This window comes from Hemicordylus capensis, chromosome 2, assembly GCF_027244095.1.
Source record: "Hemicordylus capensis ecotype Gifberg chromosome 2, rHemCap1.1.pri, whole genome shotgun sequence".
In the NCBI taxonomy this organism is placed as follows: domain Eukaryota; kingdom Metazoa; phylum Chordata; class Lepidosauria; order Squamata; family Cordylidae; genus Hemicordylus; species Hemicordylus capensis.
Genome location: NC_069658.1, coordinates 48,921,918 through 48,944,251, shown reverse-complemented (window position 1 = coordinate 48,944,251; position 22,334 = coordinate 48,921,918). Strand labels below are relative to the sequence as shown.

At 44.2% G+C, this 22,334-nt stretch overlaps 2 protein-coding genes across 7 annotated transcripts in view; both read right to left on the bottom strand.

Moving 5' to 3' along the window:
* Nucleotides 1–2,509, bottom strand: part of GCNT4 (glucosaminyl (N-acetyl) transferase 4) — a 33,392-nt gene extending 30,883 nt beyond the window's left edge. For both annotated transcript variants that reach the window (XR_008318003.1, XM_053303957.1), the window contains exon 1: nt 1,718–2,509. The gene's annotated coding sequence lies outside the window, so the exon portion shown is untranslated. The remainder of the gene's footprint in view (nt 1–1,717) is intronic.
* A 14,327-nt stretch (nt 2,510–16,836) lies between these two features.
* The window catches only part of ANKRD31 (ankyrin repeat domain 31), a 122,904-nt gene continuing 117,406 nt past the window's right edge, over nt 16,837–22,334 (bottom strand). For all 5 annotated transcript variants that reach the window (XM_053298663.1, XM_053298660.1, XM_053298661.1 and 2 more), the window contains one exon: nt 16,837–19,220. In XM_053298663.1, the coding sequence (XP_053154638.1) occupies nt 19,072–19,220 (149 nt within the window). In that variant the 3' untranslated portion in view covers nt 16,837–19,071. The remainder of the gene's footprint in view (nt 19,221–22,334) is intronic.

Below are 22,334 nucleotides of genomic sequence, written 5' to 3'. Positions count from 1 at the left end.
AGGACTCTAGAAACACAATAATCTCTTTTAGGAAGAAATTCTGATCATGTATTCTGTTACAGATAACACTATTTAGAGTGTTCAAAGTATTCCGTACCTCAGTAATCCGTGCAACAAACCTGTGAGATAAGGCACTATTATCGCAATACTTGGTATGTGTGTGTGGGTGCAAGCAAAGGTGCACCTAGGTAATTTTGGAGCCTGGACCTAAGGGCTTTTGGAGGTCCCCCCCCCACAAATTAAGCATCATCATGCTTGGCCGGGCAACCACACCACCAGGGACAGACTAAAGAGGATTTGGCGGCCCCAGGGGCTGTGGAGGCCCTGGACTTTGGCCCCAAAGTCCAGGGGTAAGAGCGACTTTGGGTGCAAGCCAGAGAAACAGTGGGTAGCTTAAAGACCACCTAGTCAGAGCTGTGATGAGACGCTCAGGCCCTGAGCTCTGAAACCTCTGGATGTCGTCCTCTTATACGGCACCTTTATATGGATGCAGGTGGTTAACACTGAGCTTCTGATACAAACCAACAATATCCTCAACTAACTAGGCAAAGAGGCATCTTTCAAAGTGGTGATTTATCTTATATTTAGCAGGGGGAGAGCAAATGCCCTATTCACCCCACCACAGCATTCCCCCACCCCCATCTGTGTTTCTTTTAATGCTATGAGCCCTTTGTGGGACAGGGAAACATCTTCTTCTTCTTCTTTTTCTATGTAACTGCTTTGAGAACCTTTTTGCAGGAAAGCAGCATATAAATAAATAATAGTAGTAAGTAATATTTTAGCAGCAAAGCTGTGATAAACTCCCAGCCTCTAAACCTGATGCATTCTTTTAGGTCCAACTTACCCCACAAGATAACTGCATTGCCAACACAACACATATCCACACCATATCCTCCACACTTCCTGTGTGGATTAGCAAGGGATCAGCATGGGTTGTGCTCAGGGACTGTGTGGCTTACAAACATGTGCACAGCTAAGCCCCAGCATATGTAGAAAAGGGCTTTCTGCAAACATTTCTGCCCTTCAAAGGTAAAGATACAAGATAGAGGATGTGTGCACCTTTAGCAACTTCATGAGAGGCAGGAAAAGAGCATGGGAAGTTTCTCCCCTGGCGGAGATGCATGTAGGGGATGCATGTGAGCAGCACCTGTTGAATTTTTTGCCCACCCTCAGTCGTGAAAGGCAAGGGGGCTTGTGCAGCCCCAAAGCAAGGTAGCAAGTTTGCCTTCAGTCCACAATGGACGACTTCAAGCAAGCTAGCAGGCTCGCAGCCGGGTAGGCCCTCCCCAAAGAAAAAAAGCATCCTTAGTATGAAGCAAGCAGAAAGTTTGCACAATGCGAAGGCGGAGTGCTGGGAAAATCGTGCGTCAGGGAGTGAGAATCTGGCAAGACAGGAGGAACCTCTGCCCTCGCAGGAAATGCCGCCTTGCAAAAGGGCTGGGCATGGCATCACCTGCAACATGTGGGGGTGGGAGGTAGCAGGAGGCGCTGAAACCCCCACCTTAAACTGTAGGAATCTATCCGCAACTCTCAGGACGGGCCACAGCCTCTTACGGCTTGGTTTCCAATGCCGGAGGAGTGCGATGCTCAAAGGCTTTGATGGGGAGCTCGCAGCGCGCCTTCCTTTCTCTCCACCCACCGCCCGCATCTCTATAGGCACTGATGGTTGTTACTCAGACATGAGGGAATGGCACCTTGACACCTACATACATCTTACCTCTCTGCAATTACCCGGAGTGCAAGAGGTCCAGCGTTGAGTTCTAGCATCGAAAAGGCCGGCTGAAAGTTCGCGCCCTTCTTGGAGCCACAGTCAACTGGGCAGCCCTCGGCGCCCGCGCGCTTCCTGCTCCAACGCCGCTCTCCCTTTCTCCGCTCCTAGCTCAGCAATCTCGGGGATCGACAGGAGGGCGGAAGGGTTCTTTGCTAGCCCGGGCGGTCCCATTCCAACTCGCCCTCAGGGCACTCAGCTGCGATGCCTCGAGCGCAGGGCCGGGCTGGCAAAGTTTCTTTCCCTTCGGAAAAACAAACCCCACTTACGAGAGCGCAGCGGCGAGGTGCCAGCCGAGTCCTCAGCGGCGGTGTCCGCGGTTGCTGCGACTCGGGAAAGGGAGACGGGTGCAGATGTTTGCAGCTGGCCTGGCTGCGCACACCCCGCCTCACGGCTGGTTTCTAGGCGGAGGTGGCACGCTCTTGCTCCGGCCCCCGCCGTGTGTCTCCGTCTGTGGGAAAGGGCGCAAGAGAGAGTTCGCTATGTACAGGAGAGGACTCCATGACGCGGTAGAAAAGGGAGGGGCGGGCGCCCGCTGTCTGCTCTCTCCACCCCAGCAAGAGGAGGGCGGAGGCGGGGCAGAGTCCCGCTGCTGGTGGTGCAGCAGTAGCAGCAGCCCCCAGAAGCAGAAGCAGAAACCGAAACAGCAGCAGCAACGTGACATGTTTCAGGGAGAGCCTGTCCGCCAAAGACTCCCGCCCCGCAGTTTCTCCTCCTCACTGCTCTATGGGGCGGGGGACGAAAGGCAGCTGCGTTGCTAGGGAAAGAAGGCGCGCAATAAGTTCTGTCCAGAGTGCGCAGAGGCGCGTTGCAGGAGTTTGTTCTCAGCCTTCGACTTTTTAATGGATCTCTTCATGGAGAAGAGAGAGGAGAAGAGAATCGGGCGAGGAGGAAACCCACGTGCGCCCTCCTCAAGTGGCCTTTCGAAGCCAGCAGGCTTGTCCCGTCCCTTTTCTCTGCGTGCAGTCCTCGAACAATCGCGGGGGGACGGAAAGGAAATGCGGCGCCGAACTGTTGCCTCTCTTGCTAGCCAGTCGTTCTCTCCTCCCATGCGGGCGTCTCCGGCTTTGCGGCTGGAGCACTAAGCCTTGCAGTTGCAGTGCTGTGCCAGGCAGCAATAGTTATGCTTCTCTCTCGCTGTTTGTGTGACCTAAATATGCAAAATCATAAGGGTTGGGAATGTTCTTTATAGCAGACAAACTCTTCCACCCAAAGTATGCAGTTTTGCAGAATGCCGTGATGTTGGACATTTTTATATAAGATGCATCAGTCCTGCATTAGCTGTAGGTTCAGGATTTGGAGCATTGCAATTTGTAAACTCCCTCGAGGGTTTCAAGCACTCCAAAGCTGGGCAATCTAATTTGCATTTTATGCAAATTAACTAGCTAGCAAATAATTTGCATATTCTGCGGATTAACTGATGCACTGTCCCTGAATATCTACCAGCAGTAGTTGGGGAAGATCTCTTTGCCTGAGCATTAAACACCCAGACTTTATATCCCAACACTTTCTAATACCCCTGCTAACTTGGCAAAGAGGCACCTTTTAATGTGGTGATTCTCTTTATTTAGCAAGGGGAGAGTAACTGGCTCAGTCCACCCCTAGCACAGGACCTCCAGTGACTGTTGCTGGTGTCTATCTTATGTTTCTTTTTAGATTGTGAGCCCTTCGGGGACAGGGATCCAGTTTACTCATTTATTCATTGTTATTTCTCTGTGTAAAGCACCCTGAGCCATTTTTGGAAGGGCAGTATAGAAATCGAATGAATGAATGAATATGTCCAGCTCTGTGAGAGGGTCTTCTCTATGCTGATGTCCAGTTTCACAATCCAGTTTTAGATTGTGAGCCCTTTGGGGGACAGGGATCTATCCATTGTCATGGATGGACCACAATCTGGTTAAGGTTGGTTTTGTGGCCACAACCCACCTCCTCAGATTAGGATGGTCCACCCAAGAAGGCTATTGGATCCTATAGGATTCTGAGAGGCCTTGGAGGAGTTTTGAGTTGGTTCTTCTGGTTAATCTGTTGATGCTCTGGTAGAGACCTAGAACCAGGGGCGGAGCCACCATTGGGCAAAAGTGTTCAAAGAACCCAGGCCGCCAATGGGAAAAGGCCGCTTAGCCCTACCCCGTGGCTTGGTCTCCATAGGAGCCCAGAGCAAACTCCCCCCTCCCATGCCCGGGCAAACTGTTTGCCAATTATTTTAGGCAGCTCCGACTGCCCAATAGAATGTTTTCCCCTTCCTCTCCGTCTCTGGAGGAAGAGAAAGGGGAAAATGTCCTATCAGGCAGCCGATGCTACCTGAAATGAGGAGGGGAGAAATAGTTCAGGCTCTCAGCAGCCCAGGCCATGCCCCCTTTGCATGTGACAAGGGGGTGTGGCCTGGACTGCTGAAAGCCCGAACGAGCTCTCAGCTCGTCATTTCAGGCAGTGTCGGCTGCCTGATAGGATGTTTTCCCCTTTCTCTCCCTCCAAAGAGGGAGAGGAAGGGGAAAACGTTATATCGGGCAGTCGGAGTTACCTGAAATAACTGGCAAAGAGTTTGCCCAGGCTTTTGGCAGCCCGGGTGTGTTAGTGGGGGTAGGCTCTCGGCACGTGGGAGGGGGAGTTTGCTCTGGGCTCCTCCACAACCCGAGCCACGCCCCTGTGCTCTTGACATCACGCTCACAGGCGTATTGGAGGGGGCCGCCGAGCGGGGCTGGACACAGGCCGCTGCTCGGCTGGCTCCACTCCTGCCTGGAACAGGCTTCTCCATTCTGCTTCAAAACTGGCTCCATGGAATACTGAACAGCTATGGGAGCTGAAGTGGTAAGGGAGAAGGCTGGAGCGTAAGTGGAGGAAGTCTCGACTTTTATCCGATAAGACATGACACAAAGCCATTTGAAGGCTTCTTCTGTGGCAATACATGCAGCAAAGCAATTCTATTCTGTATGTATTGCGTCCAGTGGACTTGTTCAGAGTTGTGAGGGGATTGGCTCAGGTTCCCTCTTCTCTGAATTTAGATTTGGATTTTTCATCATCCCGCTGTGATACTTTAAACTTTTTTGCAGATTAAATTTCTCACATTCGAGCCGACTTGGACTCCACGGTTATGGTGGAGTCAATTGTAGAGGCGTCCAGTAACTCCTCTGGTTCAATTAGAATGGCTCAGTTTCAATTTGTGACTCCTGAGGATGTGGACAGGCTCCTTGGAGTGGTTTGGCCTACCACTTGTCCTTTGGATCCATGCCCAACATAGCTTAGGACATCTAGCAGGGAGGCTGTTAGAGATGGCCTAGTTGACATCATAAATGCCTCACTGAGGGAGGGCAGGATGCCTCTATGTTTGAAGGAGGTAACTGTGAGACCTCTGCTTAAGAAGCCTGCCCGAGGGCTGTCGGTGATGGATAATTATAGGCCAGTTTCCAACCTTCCTTGGGTGGGAAAGGTAATTGACAGGGTGGTGGCTGATCAACTCCAGGCAGTTTTGGATGTTTATCTAGATCAATTTCAAACTGGTTTTAGCACAGTCTATGGGGTGGAGACAGCCTTGGTCGGCCTGATGGATGATCTTTACCAAGGAATAGACAGGGGGAGTGTGACTCTGTTGGTTCTTTTGGACCTCTCTGTGGCATTTGATACTATTGACCATGATATCCTTCTGGATCGCTTGGGGGATTTGGGAATAGGTGCTGCTGCTCTGCAGTGGTTCCATTCCTATCTCTCAGGTAGATTTCATTTTATGTTATTTATTTATTTATTTGATTTGTATACCACCCTTCCAAAATGGCTCAGGGCGCTTTCAGATGGTGTTGCTAGGAGATAGTTGGTCTCTGAAACAAGAGCTACTGTATGATGTCCTTCAGGGCTCCATCCTGTCTTTGATGCTTTTTAACATCTACATGAAACTGCTTGGTGAGATCATCAGAGGATTTGGAGCAGGGAGTTATCAATACGCTGATGACACCCAAATCAATTTCTCTGTGACGTCTCTGTGAGAGCCAGCGTGCTGTAGTGGTTAGAGTGCTGGAGTAGGACCGGGGAGACCCGAGTTCCAATCCCCATTCAGCCATGATACTAGCTGGGTGACTCTGGGCCAGTCACTTCTCTCTCAGCCTAGCCTACTTCACAGGGTTGTTGTGAGGATAAACTTAAGTATGTAGTACACCGCTCTGGGCTCCTTGGAGGAGGAACGGGATATAAAATGTAAAAGAATAATAATAATTATCATCAGGAAATGGTATAACTCCCTGTACGGCAGAGTGGGTCTGCCATACAGGGAATAGAAGAAGAATTACAGCCGGGTGAGGCAGTTCTTGTGGAGGAGGCGCAACCAATCCCAGCTGTGGAGAGGCACTGATCCAAAAGACAACAAGAGCTAAAAACTCGCATGCGTAAAACAGGCAAAGCTGCTGACTCAGCAACTCTTAATTGACAGCACGGGGGTGGGGGGGCTCAGTCTATTTAAGACGCCTGTAACAGAACTTCCCTGCTGATAGCAACAACAGTTTCTTCCGTGCTACTTGGCTGCGTTCCTGTGTTTTTCCTTGAAAGTGTTTAGACCAGGCCTGCTCAACTTCGGCCCTCCTGCAGATGTTGGCCTACAATTCCCATAAACCCTGGCTATTGGCTGCTGTGGCTGAGAATTATGGGAGTTGTAGTCCAAAAACAGCTGGGGGGCCTAAGTTGAGCAGGCCTGGTTTAGACCTTGGACGGACTGACCTTGTCTCTGGATTCCGCTTTGGACCTTGTTGAATTTCGGATTGACGGACTGATTTGGACAATTTATTCCCATAGAAGTTTGTTATTCTCCATATGCTTCTGGCTGAGTCTGGCTAAGCCCGGCAGATTTACGACACCAAGCCTCACTCTGGTTCCTCAGGTTGAGGCTATAGCCAGGAGTGCTTTCTATCAACTTTGGAAGATAATGATCTCAGAACTGTGGTGCACTCTCTGGTAACCTCTAGGCTTGACTTCTGCAATACATTCTACATGGGGCTGCCTTAGTATGTGGTTCAGAAACTTCAGTTGGTCCAAAATGCAACTGCTAAATTGGTCTCCAGGGTTTCTTGGACATACCATATGCCTGTTTTAAAGCAACTGCATTGGTTACCAATATATATATTTTTTACATTTACATTTTACATTACAATAGGTTTCCAGGCAAAATACAAAGTGCTGGTAATTACCTTTAAAGCCCTAAATGGCTTAGGAACGAGTTACCTGGGAGAACACCTTCTTCTGCATGATCGGCACTGCACATTGAGGTCATGACTCAGGAGCGGGCCTTCTCTGTGGTTGCTCCTGGGCTCTGGAATGCACTCCTTATAGCCATTTGTGTTTCAACATCTTTACCAGCCTTTAAAAGAGCCCTTAAGACACATCTTTTTAGCCTGGCTTTTAGTAATCTGTGAATGTTTTAATTTTTTAAAATTGTTGTTTTAATGGTTGTATTAGTTTGCCTTAATTGTATTTACTTTTGTGAACTGCCTAGAGCCTTCAAAGTCGGGCAGTATATAAATTGAATGAATGAATGAATGAATGAAAAGAGCTTAGCATATTTTTAAAAAAGACGCTGGGAGTCTGGACAAGCTAATGGGCTAAACAGGAGCCTGGGGACATGCTTAAAATCCTGTAAATACCTGGACATCTGGGGGGAGATGGCAAGTATTTTTCCCACATTTCAATCCTCACATTAACACAGAAAATCTAACTTTTTTCAGGAGTAGTGCAATGCAGTGACCATGCATGTGGACTGTTAGTGCAACTGCTGTTTTGCTTTGTTTTTTAGAAGCATGTGCACAGGTTGCAACAGGCACAGGAACGATAAAGGAGGGTTTCAGTCTACTGTGTCCCAAAAACATGCTGTATTTACTCAGGGGTGGCCCAAACATTGTGATGCCTGAGGCAAGGCATCAAAGGCTACCTTGCCCCATGACCTTGGTGGGGCTGAGTTCCCTTTAAAAAACGACCCTTTGCAAGTTTTGAAAGTGGTGCCACATGCGGGGTGGGGAGCAGGATAGTTAACAGAAGCCTCTTCTTTGCTCCTCATACTTCCTGTAAGCTTTGCAAGGAGTGTGAGGAGTGGTGTTCTTTCCAAAGCTTGCAAAGGTCAGATTAGTTCTGAAAAACCGCTGTGATGGCAGAAATGGGGGGTGGGGTGGGGTGGGGCGCATCTTGCTGCTCTGCTGGCAGCCCCAATAATCTGCTGCCTGAAGTGATTGCCTCATGAATTGACTGCCCTGTATCTAGTTCTGTATGGAAGGAATGTTGCTATTTCGCATGCGACTGCAAGCAGAAAAGCAAAGACTGGCTGGTGCTACAAAGAGCATGTCTGGAAGCAGAGAGATAATCAGACCACACTGAAAAATGGTGGTGGAACAGCATTGGGTTTTAAAGATTTTGACTAGGAAAGTTTCTAAAACGGGAAGATAAAAGACTTGGAAGCTGTAGCTCTCAATATGGATCTAGGAGGATGAGAAAGCAAATTCAGGCCCTGGGAGATCATACCCGCCAGTTGAGTAGCAGTCAGCTAATCCTTTTTCACTCCAACTTTGGCTTGATGGTGGGGGAATTAATTATATGAGTGTTTAATCAGCTTTCTGCTAGTTTCCAATTCCACTAGTTGAAAATCTGAAAAGCTTCCAGCATTCCATCGGCTCCTTTTGCAAAGCTGCCCCCTAGGTGAAAGAGATAAACTGGAAGTCCTGGCTGGACTTCCAGTTTATCTTTCACCTAGAGGACAACACTTCATGGGCAAATAGCATAGACAATAAAAAATGGAGTTTGTTCACACACAGTATAAAATCATCATCATCAGTGTTATCACTCCTTTCCTGAGAGAGCCCTCCCCTCACCCCGGGCTGGTACTTTGTTTGCATTTTGTAGCAACTAAAATGTTTTTGTTCCACAAAACATTGTCTAGACTGCTGGTTGGGTGCTGCTAGTTTTTGGGGTGGTTGTTTTGTGTTTTTTATAATTGTTTGGTCTGAGGTTTTTAATTGCTAAATGGAAATTTATTGCTGTTTTTGATGTGATGTTGCTGTATTTTAATATATTTATTTTGTACTGCTTTGAGGGCTTTTCTGTGGAGCTGAAATAGTTATTGGCTACTTCCATGAGCAATACTTTTTATTCTGCATTACAGCCAATGTAGTGTAATGGATAGCACAAGACTCACAGGGAGGTTTTTTTACACATGGCTGAGATCCGAGGCATTTAATTTGGGGGATTAGATGGACCCTTGGCATAGCTATCAGCACCTCCTTCTCATAGCCATCAACACCTAGATCAACACCTTCAGAGAAAGCAGAAGCCCCAAGGTTTTTTTCAAAAGCTGCTGGAAATAGAGCACCCACCCACAACGCGGGCTTAAACAAAGCCCTATCCGTCCTGGTCCCTGATAGCCTGCAGGGAGGTCGGGTTAAATCCAGAATCCAGCGAATATGTGGACTGGCACACTCCAATCAGGAGTGGATTCGGGGCGGAGGGCAGGGAGGAAGCCCTGTCTGTAAAACCTCGGTGATGGTTGTGAGAATCAAGTGAGAGAATCTCATGTATGCCACCCTGAGCTCAAGGGAGGCATACAAATGCAATGTAATATTCCTCTCATCTCACTTGTACATTTTAGTGTCTTTCAGTTTGGGAAATCTGCAAGTACCTTATAGGTACTTTGCACACCCAGAAACTGGACATCAGCATAGAGAAGACCCTCCCACAGAGCTGGACATATTCATTCATTCATTCATTCAATCTCTATACCGCCCTTCCAAAAATAGCTCAGGGTGGTTTACACAGAGAAATAATAATGAATAAATGAATAAGATGGATCCCTGTCTCCAAAGGCTCACAATCTAAAAAGAAACATCAGATAGACACCAGCAACAGGCACTGGAGGTACTGTGCTGGGGGTGGATAGGGCCAGTTACTCTCCCCCCTGCTAAATAAAGAGAATCACCATGTTAAAAGGTGCCTCTGCCAAGTTAGCAGGGGTTAGCAAACATATGATTTTGGGTGGTCCAAAAATTATTTTGGGATGCACACTTATTTACATTCAGCTTCTCATTCAGGAGGAATGAGCATATTTGAATAAAAAAGGGATGTAGGGATAAATGTCAACCTTTCCCCCCAAGTAGCATCATGTCCAAGAGTATATACATTCCTGGTCTTTCCATTGAAAAAGTCCTCAGTAGCAGGGCTGATGATCATAGAGAGCAGCACTGCCACATAAATGAAGACTCCTGCAGTTCCATGTATAGCATGAGTAAATATTTAACAACCAGTGTTAAAAAAAAAACCCCAGGCACTTTAATTTGAAGAAAGTTATAGGTTCTGACCTGGTTTTCTTGGCTTCCAAGATTTCAGTTATAGATAGTAGATTACTAGATCAGAAAAATTAAACATTGTGGTCTGGTTGCCCTATCAGAATAAGCTGATGACATAAGGAAACTGAGCTGATGATGTAAATTAACTCCTGCTAACTGGGCAAAGAGGTGGGTGGCTTTTCATGTAGTGGCTCTATTATATTTAGCAGGACAGCATCTTTGCAAATGGCTGTTGCTGTGTGTGTGTTAGATTTTAGACTGTGAGCCCTTTTGGGACAGGCAACCATTTTCTCATACCTTTTGCTGTGCAAACTACTTTGACAACTTTTTTGTTGAAAAGCATTATATATACAATAGTAATCAAACAAATAACAATCAACTGTTGCTTTCAGTGTTAAAGAAAAACATTTGACATTTTCCACAAAGGAATTGTGGAGCTGAATCAATTTTGTGGATATTGTGAATTTTTTTAAAAAATCATCTGGCTAATCAGCACAATCAGGGTTGTCAAAGCAAATAGTTCTGCAGAAATCAAATAGTCTGCAAACATTTACATCCATGTTCACATTTTAAAGTGAGCACAATCCTTTTTATTCATCTGAAAGCTTGATTCCACAACTGTGATAAAAGGTGTAACAAGGTACATATTATCAAGGTACCTGGAAAAAATCAGAAAGCCAAAGAGGACATTAATCCCTTGCTGCGTGACAGGTTTCCCACCCAAAGCCTCTCCCCTACACACTGTGAGCCTACATAATCGTTTTCCAAACTAAATCTATCGTAACAGCATATTTTCACTTAGTCTGCTTTTCCCAACAATCCTACAGAGAAATTCTTCTGTGCTACATGCTTAGAAGAAAGGGAAATATGTTATTTATCAAGACGGAACTTACCTGAACTTTTTAAATTTTTAATCAAAGTATTCTGAAATAATCATAACATGATCCTAAACATGGTTGCCAATATATCTGCCCACTATACAAAAGCACTTTTTCTTAGAGTTGCGGAACAAGTGAAATCTTGTGCTCAATGTTAGTACATGGACTAGCTGGGGTGGTTGGTACCTTCTGGGGGGATGAATGCTCATTGTGATTTTCGGCAAGGTCTATACCCCTAGAGATGGTAAATAGGTGATAGCATTGCAATACTTTCAGCTTTCAGTGTGTTATCATGCTTTTGTTGTCCTGATCTTTGGGCCTTCAGTGGCTAGATTTGCAATGATGCTTTAAAAACACAAAAAACTAATTTCATTCATCCATCCATCCATTCATTCATTTATTATGTTTCTATACCACCCCATCCAAGAGCCTGGGTGGTGCACAACAAGTAAAAAACAAAAGCAAACACCATTTAAAACAAACTGCTTTAAACAATGTAAAAAATTCAAAATGATCCAGAGCCATTCAAAAGCAATTAAAAATACTTAAGAACAATTTTAAAAACCTTGGAAGGCCAGGCCAAACTAGTAAGTCTTTAAGGCTCTGTTGAAGGCCAACAACAAGCCCAAACTACAGATATCTGCCAGGAGCGCATTCCACAGGCCCGAAGCAGCTACAGAGAAGGCCCGGTTCTGAGTCACTACTAGACATGCCGGTGGTAACTGGAGACAAACCTCTCCGGATGACTTCAATGTGCAATGGGGATCATACAGAAGGTGCTCTCTATGGTAACCCAGACCTAAACCATTCAGGGCTTTAAAGGTGATAACCAATCCAGCACTTTGCATTTTGCCCAGAAACATATTGGTTGCCAATGGAACTGTTTGAGAACAGGCATAATATGGTCTCTCCAGATTACCCCTGAGACAAATCTGGCTGCCACATTTTGAACTAACTGAAGTTTCCGAACTATGTACAAAGGCAGCCCCATGTAGAGCACATTGCAATAGTCAAGCCTGGAGGTTACCAACTGATACACCACTGTTTTGAGATCATTCTCTTCAAAGAATGGATGCAGCTGTCAAATCGACCAAAGCTGATGGAAAGTGCTACTGGCTATAGCCTCCACCTGGTATACCAGGGTGAGGCCTGGATCCTAGAGCACTCCCAAGTTGCGTACCTGTTCCTTCTGGGGGAGCGTAAACCTATCCAGCACAGGAAGATCTAAGTCATCCCTCAAATTCTGATCCCCCACAATTAGCACCTCCGTCTTACTTGGATTCAGCCTCAATTTGTTGTCCCTCACCCAGTCCATTACTGCTTGTGGGCAGGCATTTAGGGAATGAATGCCATTTCCTCATGATGATGATGATGACAACAACAACGATGACAATGATAAGGAGAAATAGATTTGGGTATCAGCAGCATACTGATAACACCCTGCATCAAATCTCCCGATGACCTCACTGAGTGGTTTCATATAGATGTTAAAAAGCATTGGTGACAGAATGGAGTGCTGAGGGGACTCCATATAATAGCTTCCATTTCAAAGAGCAACCGTCACTAAGCTCCACCATCTGGAATCTGCCTGAGAGATAGGAGCGGAACCACTGCAAAATCCCTAACTCCCCCAGGCGATCCAGAAGGATACCATGGTCAGTGGTATCAAACACTGCTGAGAGATCCAAAAGAACCAACAGTCACATTCCCTCTGCTGATTCCCTGGTAAAAGTCATTCATCAGGCTGGCCAAGGCTGTCTCAACTCCATAGCCCGCTCTAAAGCCAGTTTGAAATGGGTAGATAATCAGTTTCCTCCAAAACCGCCTGGAGCTGGTTTGCCACCACTCTCTCAATCATCTTGCCCAACCATGGGAGATCATTGGAGACTGGCCTATAACTATCCATCACTGAGGCATTAGGGAAGGTTTCTTAAGAAGTGGCCTAACCATTGCCTCCTTCAGACAAGGAGGCACCCTCCCACAAGGATGAGTTAATGATATTAACTAGGCCACCTCCAACACTTTCCCTGCTAGATAGAAGCAGCCAGGTCAGGCAAGGATCCAGAGTGCAAGTGGCAGGCTGCAGCACCCCAAGCAGCTTGTCTACATCCTCAGGTATCACAGATTGAAACTAATACTGCAAGAGGGATTGCTGGATACCTTCTTCATAGACTCTGCACACAACAGTGAAGTCCAAGTCGGCTCGAATACAAGAGATTTTATCCACAAAGAACATAAATACATTAAAATGTATTGATGTTGACAGAGGAATAGAAGTGAAAATGGGCAGGAATGTCCTCCAAAGATTACTCCATGGAAAGAGTACAACAATTTGTTAATTGTTACCCTAGCCCTGACTCTAAACTTTTCCTCTGTGCAAAAATGAATGCCAATTGTTTGGTGGTAACGATAAAGAAGGGGTGATAACACAGAAAAAAGTGTAAGTACAACAATGCTATCACCTATTTTCCATTTCTGGGGGACAGAAATGGTCAAAAATCACTATGAAAATTTATCACCTGAGATGGTATTGATAGCCAAAATGTGTGATCCTTACAGACTATGTACCACGTACAGCTTGCAAGAAGCGCATGTATTTATCCACTGGTAAGCAAATATTAAGACTGATCCATCAGGCAATGCAAAGCTGTATAAGGCAAAGAGCAGAAACTCAAGCTGGCATCTTTGCAGCCTTGATGCTATTAGGCTATCTGCTGTTAGGCTACTTTCACAAAAGATGCTTAAACTGATTTTTTCGGTTTAAGTCAACATGGAAATAATTCATGCTTTAAGCTTCAGATGGGTGAACATTTTCTTCTTTTTTCGTGGAAAAAGGTTGTTAAAATATACCATCTGCACCAAATTTGCCACCCACTACTAAATCTACTACTTATTCTATCTATCTATCTATCTATCTATCTATCTATCTATCTATCTATCTATCTATCTATCTATCAAATTTGTACACCGCCCCAAACTTTCATCTCTGGGCGGTTAACAGCATAAAATAAGTTAAAAACATATACAAAAGCTAAAAGTAATTTAAAAATTTAAAAATAAACCAAAAATTAAAACCTAAAAATTTAGGAATCTGAGAAAGCTTGGTCAAAAAGATGGGTTTTCAAGTGTTTTTTGAAAATTGCCAGAGATGGGGAGGATTGTATCTCAGCAAGAAGCGCATTCCATAACCTCGGGGCAGTGACCAAGAAGGCCCGTCTCTGTGTAGCCACCAAACAAGTTGGCGGTAACTGGAGATCGACCGCCTCAGATGACCCCAATGGGTGGTGGGGATCGTAGTGAAGAAGATGCTCTCTTAAATACCCAGGGCCTAAGCCATTTAGGGCTTTATAAGTTATAATTAGCACTTTGTATTTCGTCGGGTAACCTATTGGCAGCCAGTGTAGCTCCATCAGTAAAGGAGTAACGTGGTCTTTCCGAGATGACTCAGAGACCAACCTGGCTGCCGCATTCTGAACCAGCTGAAGTTTCAGGACTACATACAAAGGCAGCCCCACGTAGAGCGCATTACAGAAGTCAAGTCTGGAGGTTACCAACAAATGTACCACTGTTTTGAGGTCATTGATCTCGAGAAACGGGCATAGCTATCATATCTGCCAGAGCTGATAGAAAGCACCCCTGGCCACCGCCTCAACCTGAGAAACCCAGACTGCGAACCTGTTCATTTTGGGGAAGTGTGACCCCCATCTAGAACAGGTAGATCGACATCGTCTTTAGAGTTCTGACCCCGTACATTAAGTACCTCTGTCTTGTCTGGATTCAGCTTCAGTTTATTCTCCCTCATCCAGCCCATTACTGCTTCCAGGCAGGCATTTAGGGAGGATATGCCAGCTCCTGAAGAAGATGACATGGAGAAGTAGATCTGAGTGTCATCAGCATACTAGTAACACCCCGCTCCAAATCCCCTGATGATCTCTCCCAGAGGTTTCATGTAGATGTTAAAAAGCATTGGAGAAAGTACAGAGCCCTGAGGGACACCATACTTAAGCTCAGATTTTGAAGAGCAACAATCTCCAATTGACACCATCTGGAATCTATCCGAGAGATAGGAGTGGAACCACTGTAAAACAGTGCGTCCCACCCTCAACACCCTCAGACGTTCCAGACTTACTTAGTAGTAAGCATGCTTTAAATGAACACGAACCCAGGCAATATATTGATAATCAGAATGGAAGTCGGGGGGGGGGGGAGAAGCCCAAACTCAAAACATTGTCACCCATTAGAAGTAATTGTAAAGCTGCACACATATGTATAGCTGCTTGGGATGTAAGTTTTATTCAGCTCAAGAAGTCTTCCAAGTAAACATGCAGAGGTCAAGCCACAAATCACTAACAAACTAATGGCACAAATCCCTTTGGCAATATATTTCTGCTCTTTCCATTTCAATGTAAAGTTTGGGATATTATCTGTTCCAATAATATATATCCCCCAAGAGCTGCTTGATATTGCTTGTGTTTGGGGAAACTGGAGTTCTTTGCTGTGGTATAACTGAACTGAATTTGGTCTTTGCTACCCCTCCCCACAACTGCCCACTTCAAGTCCAGTGCCCAAGCTCAGCCTTCTATTCATTATTTCATATTTGTCCCCATCATCTTTCACAATAAGTTTTGCTGCCTATAAAAATGTCCCCAGTGTCTTCAGAAAGTAATCACTTTTGCATGTTGTCTTGTTCTTGTCTTTTTAACAGTTAATAGTAACATCTGGATTTTACATATAACAAACAGTCATGTCTCCCAGCATCTGATCCTGAATTTTATTTCCCCACCAGTTTATCATACTACATTTACCAAATAACTTTTGGCTGTTGCAGCTGATGATAGGAGTTGCAGTCCAACAACATCTGGGAACCCCTGACATATACAGGTGGACCTCGATATTTGTGGGGTTTCTGTTTCAGGCTGCAACTGTGGATATGGAAACTGAGAATATCGAGTTAAGGGAACCTATGGGATTGTGGGGGTTAGGTTCCCAGTCAGTCAAAAATGGGCCAAAAATCAGCTGAATTTCATGGAGGGGAGAGCTTCTTACCTTGTTCTGCTGCTCCCCCTGAGTTGTTCTTTGGCTCCAAATTGACCAAAAACTGGCGATCCGCCCCCCCCCCCCATTTTTTTACTGGAGCCATTTTGTGGCTCTGTCGAAGAAAATGGTGGCCGGAAATGACCTCTACAGTAACTTCTGGATACCTCCGACCCCCACATATACGAGGTCGGCATGTCCCCCCCCCCACGTATGCTGAGGTCGGGTGTCTTTTTCTTGACCACAGATATGCGTATCCTCGGATATGAAATCCATGGATAACGAGGTCCACCTGTACCACAGAATCTTGTACTAATGTATCCACAGATAAATTACAGATAGAGCCAGTGTGATGTATTGGTTAGAGTGCTGAACTAGGACCGGGGAGACCTGAGTTCAAATCCCCATTCAGCCATGATACTAGCTGGGTGACTCTGGGCCAGTCACTTCTCTCTCAGCCTAACCTACTTCACAGGGTTGTTGTGATGAGAAACCTAAGTATGTAGTACACCGCTCTGGGCTCCTTGGAGGAAGAGCAGGATATAAATGCAAATTAATAATAATAATAATAATAATAATAATAATAATAATAATAATAATAATAAAAATTTAACACAAAAGTTTAATTTTCCTCTTTGCTCCCAAAGAGAAAGGAAGAATAAACTAAATTCCACATCTTGGTAAATCAAATACAGAATAAGCAATATTTTACAAAGAGTCTTTTTCCTTTGTCATACCCAGAAGCCTACTGGCAAGCCAATTGTTTTTAGTCCCTGTTTATCAGTCCAAATCTTTGTTTTATGTTCTCCTGTAAGGACAAAGCTAAGCAATAATGTTAGACAAAGCCTTCAGGTTGACATGTTACTAATTTATTAAGTGTCTCACATCAAAGAATATATCACACAACCAATCATCTAAACAGTAAAGTAAGTCTAATGGTCAAATAAATCTTTTGTACATTTCACATCCAGTACAATATTCCCCTGCAAGCAAAACTTGAATAAGAATTACTATTTCCTTTCAGCAAGTCTTTTGTTGGTTACAACACAATGAGGAAAAATAAAATATAAGGACCCCAAAGGGCAAATACACCAGAGTATAAGTAATTAATCCTTAATTAAAGACCTCCTACTTAAATTAACATTTTTATTTTGTGAGTCGACATTTCAAATTTTTTAAGTTCTTTCCAAAGAACGTTCTTAAAGCAAAACCACTCTCCTTATACAGCCTCTCTTCTTACTCCTGTGTGATGAACCTGCATTGATACTATCCTTTTGCCTAACCCCTTTATAGTACTACTAGCTTGCACTTTAGCCAGATAATCAGAAATTGCTATGCGGGGACTGACAACAATTCCTCCTCCTGCTTCACAACCTGGAGTTAGCAATGGGTACCACTTTTAAGATTTTGTTTAATCTAAGGAGTGAAAGAGCCCCAAAGCATTTTGTCATGGCAGTCAGATGTGCTATAAATATGCTAGCTAAGAAGACAGAAATGTTTTAAATGCAAAATAATTGCAATCGTGCTTGAGGCCAGAGCACAGCATAATATTTGGTGGGTTTTAAAAGCTCAAAGATTCCAGCAGACAAATTATCCTTGTATTCTTTTTTTGTTCTTCACTTGAACGTGCCTGGGTATTTGTAAATAAGAGTCTTCTACTTCCGTGAACTTCAAAATATTAGCGTTAGACAATACCTGTAACTAAGTACATTTTAATATCTAAATGAGTTGAGGAAGATGAAGATGGCAATAACTTTACCAAGGTTAAGACAGCATGAGAGGGCAACTGGATGACATGTGCTCTTCCTGAAGTCCTACCCCTCTCACACACAGATTCCCTCCATTAACCATGGTTAATGGACTTAACCATGGTTGTATTACATTGGCATTAACCAAGATTATGGATTCCCTGTTAAACAGACTTTGCTAACCTGCTTCAAGCCTGAGTTCTAAATCCTGGTTAGAGAGAAGCATGGTTAGCTTTAACAGTTAAAACTGATGGGCAGGTTAATTTGTAAGACAGGAGTGGCTGGGGGTGGTGGTGGAATGCACAATCCCACAACTAACATCACACTGGCACCTGCTTAATGTGAAACAAACAAAGCAATGACTATGAACATCAGATTTTAAAAAACAAATCACTGCATTAATTTTAGTACTGTGTTCAAGTAGATGGGATTCAAGCTAAGGTGCAAAAGGTTATATCTCTGCCAATAGTTGTGGAGCTTCATTTTAAAGCAAATATTGCACTATAAAGCCACAAGTTTCTTCCTCTTACATAAGAGCTAAATATGGCCCCAATGGTAACATCAGAAAATATTCCTTTGCATTCTCTTATCAAACAGCAAAATGAAACATGGTTTCACCCTGCTTACAAATGAAAAGTTCTACGGAAACCAAGATCACAGGTAGAATTACATTAGCCACAAAAAGTAATTAAACCTAATTATCCATCGTTAGCGTGTACACATAGGGTAGCTTAAGTGAGTAATGTATGAAGATACCTCTGAGATGGAAAGAGTTCTGTTTTATCAAGAGGTAATAATCCTTCCCTTTTGGATACAATCAATTTTACAATCTTCCTTTGAGCATGGCTGTTGTGGACACTTTGACTAAAACATAAGAAAATATTAACCTTCCCTTCTTGACCTAGATGTTGAGGCACCAGCCAACCTTCACACAGTGTCACCTGAAACATTGTTCAGTAAAAGTGACCATTGTTGCTTTTAAATGATATGTTCTCCAGTTGAGGGCATCATGCCAAGCCTGTCAAGTCCTTAGTGTTAACTTTAGGGCAAGGTTTATTATAGCCAAAACTTACAGCAATGTAGCTACATAGCAGGGTTTATGCTCATTGCTCTTTTCCTTCGCTAGGCCTCTGATAAAAGTTTCTAAAGCATTTACATCTTTTGGGACTCAACTATGCAAGACTCTTCTTTGTGTTTTAAAAGTGATACTAAGAAAAAAATTCAAGAACAGCAGCAAAAACAGAAACAAAAAACCAACAGCCCACCCCAAACAACCTAATTACCCATTAGTTTGCTTTCAACAGCTAAGGAAGGAAAGTATATATCATTCATGAATATATTTAAAATCCAAAATTCTCACAATGGACATAGAAATTCCAGTACTGATCCATTATATGGCATGGCAGAAATTCTTCATCCTTTATTAATACTATTTCATTGAACTGTAGAAATCTGAGGTTTTCTGATATTTTGGGCTGGTAGGAAGATTCTGTTGGAAACATGAAATATAGTAAATAAAAAGATCAAGTATAAACTGTAGGGGATATGTTTTTGCAAGATCAGATCTACAATCTCTCTTAGTGAAGCCTAGTCAGACCAGGCCAGTGCTTTCAGTCTCCATACCTCCTAGGGTGGCTTTGGACAAAGGGTTTCTTGATTCAGTTAACAGACCATTGATCACTTTCTCTTGTTCCCATAATTAGCTGAGAGGTTTCACCATGTCCAAGAAAGGACATATTATATAAATGCTACGTTTCAGTGCACATACCTGCCAACTTCCTTGTTTCTCTGGGACAGCCACAGTTTTCATTTTGGTTTCCAGCCTCATGGGGAGGCCCTTAAAAATCCACTCCTCCCCCTACCAGCCGGGCCTCCTCCCCCCACCCCCGGATCCATCTGCCCAAGTGGACTCTTGTGACAAAGCCCCTCTCATGAGACTTCCAATTAGATCTGGGATCTGGGCCTCAGACGGAGCTGGAGGAGGAGGAGGATGCTCTGGCAGTGAGCAGCCCGGAGCTTCCTTTGGCCCAGAGCCTCCTCTGGCCCCTGACCACGAGGCGGTGTGCTGCATTTAAGTGTGCAAAGACTCTGTGAGGGAGAGAGCTGGCAGGGATGGATTTTTGAAGGGCCTCCCCATGAAGAAAAAAAGTATCCTTTTTTTCATTCTGAAATGTTGGCAGGTATGAGTGCATACCCATTAAAGTCACTAGTGGTTGTTGTGGAGGAGAGTTTCTTTAGCACCTAAAAACTATGAGGTAGGTCAGCCTGAGCTATGGTGGCCATAGCAGGAATATGATTGTGAGCTTCCTGCATGCAAATCCAGTTTTCTACACACTGGAGCCATAATTATATTACAGTAACTGCCAGTCCATTTCTGGGCCCGATTCAAAGTGCTGGTTTTAACCTTTAAAGCCCTAAACTAGGGGTTCCCAACCTGTGCTACTCCAGATGTTGCTGAACTACAATTCCCATCATCCCCAACCATAATTAATTTTAGCTGGGGATGATGGGAGTTGAAGTTCAGCAAATCTGAGAACTACAGGTTGGGAACCCCTGCCTCAAATGGCTTGGGCCCAGGTTTCCTGAGAGAGTGCCTTGCCTCATGTGTCCGACTCGGACCTTAAGATCTTATTTGGAGGCTCTGCTCCAAGTGCCCCTGCCAAATGAGGTGTGGCGAGTGGCTAGGGAGAGTGCCTTTTGGATGGTGGTATCCCATCTATGGACTAGCCTCCCCAGTGAGCCTCACATGGCGTCATCACTCTGGTTTTTTAGATGCCAGGTGAAGATCTTTGTTTGTTTATTTAACATATTTTTATACCGCCCAAAACTTACGTCTTACGTTCACTCAGAATTTTTAGAATTGTTTTTTTCAAAAGTTTCAAAATGTTTTGTATTGCATTTTATATTTTCTATTGTAATTTGTTCATTTTGCTTTCTGTGTTTTAATTGGATGCTTTAACTATTGCGTTGTTGTGTGCCGCCCAGAGAACAATCTGTTATGGGGCACCTAACAAATAAAGGTTATTATTTATTAATATTACATTATAGTAACAGCTTGGACTCTCCCCTGCCCAAACTGAGAATTTGTGCGCCACTGTGAGTAGGATCGTCATACGTTTTCTAACATGGCCCAGATATAACTGTTCCCAAGCAGATATGGGCATTCTCTAGAGTGTAGAACTGTTTCCAGAGTTCTTCTAAATGATCATCTTGTCTGGATAGTTGTCAGGTTCGGTTACCCTTCCCACAGGATGTTTGCACACATTATTACATGTGAGTGTGAGCACCTCTGTCTACAATAAGCAACATGAGAAACAACCCTTAGGGAAACTCCTTACGATGAGGCTTGAAAATCCTGCTCAGCCTCAGACAGGTGTCCTTTTTAAACCAACTGAAACATGATGTCCAAAGGAATATCGTTAGTGAAAACATATTTTATGTGTCACTATGCAGATGCTCTCCCCTTTTAAAGTTCTAAATCCTGATTAAATCCTTCAGTATCAAAACCATTTAACATTCCATCGCCAAATGCACACCCCTAGTATTTGTTATTTAAATAGCAATAAGCTTTCCGTTAAAAATTCATTGCAGAGGTAGAGTAAGAGGATGCAGTTAGCAACCATATGTTTAGATAGTTAAATGTTCTATTTTGGCTTTAGATTTCATTTCTGATTATCCAATATGTATGTGCGTACATAAGACATATCTCACTCACAGACTGTATTATATAATATAGCAAATCAGCTGAATACATAATACAGAGCTCCATAACATTGCTTTCTTTTCTAACTTGCTAGACTGAATTCGGAAAGGTAGCAAAATATTTAAAGGTAAAAATGGCTTAATAGCAAAACCCTTGCAGCTGTAAATAGAGAATGTGCTCTTTGCAGAAAGAAAAAATTAGCAAGAGTATACATCAAGTAAAATGGCAAACTGAGCTTCTTTAAATGCCGATATCAACAGTATGAAATAATCCTACACCAGCAAAAGAAAGTCCACAGAACCAGTGATGAAGCAGGCTTTTTGTGTGGTCTCCAAACAACTTTTAATGCAGCTATTCACATGACCGGGTGGGCAGGACAGGCAGGCGGGCAGAGGGAAAGGCTCCTCACACTCACCTTCCCCCCAGATGAACACAAAAATGCTGCTGGGAGTGTGGAGCTCTGGAGGCTGGGACGACATGTCCTGGCATCCCTATATCCCACAATGCACTGCACCACAAGCACGGTGCATTGACAGGATCCCCCATCAGAAGGGTGCTCCAGGCGCCTGTCTCTGTGTCTCCTTGGGCTGCGTGCAGCTCGAGGAAACACACGATGCCGGCAACTGGGTTAAGGAAGTGCTTGCTCCCTTAACCTCGGCTAAGAACTGGGCTTGGGAGCTGGGTTAAGTTGGGAGGGAGCATTGGGATCTATGCAGATCCTGGCACTCTACACTAGGAGTCTAGCCCGGGCTAATCTGCCCTAGGTCAGGCTAGGCTGCTAATGAGAATAGCCTCAGTGTCTGATTATGTTATTTCCCAGGCTTAATTGCGATTGTGACGAAAGGAGAAAAGGAAGTGTGTGTTGACTCAGTTTTTCCTTCTCACCATAATCAATGTTAA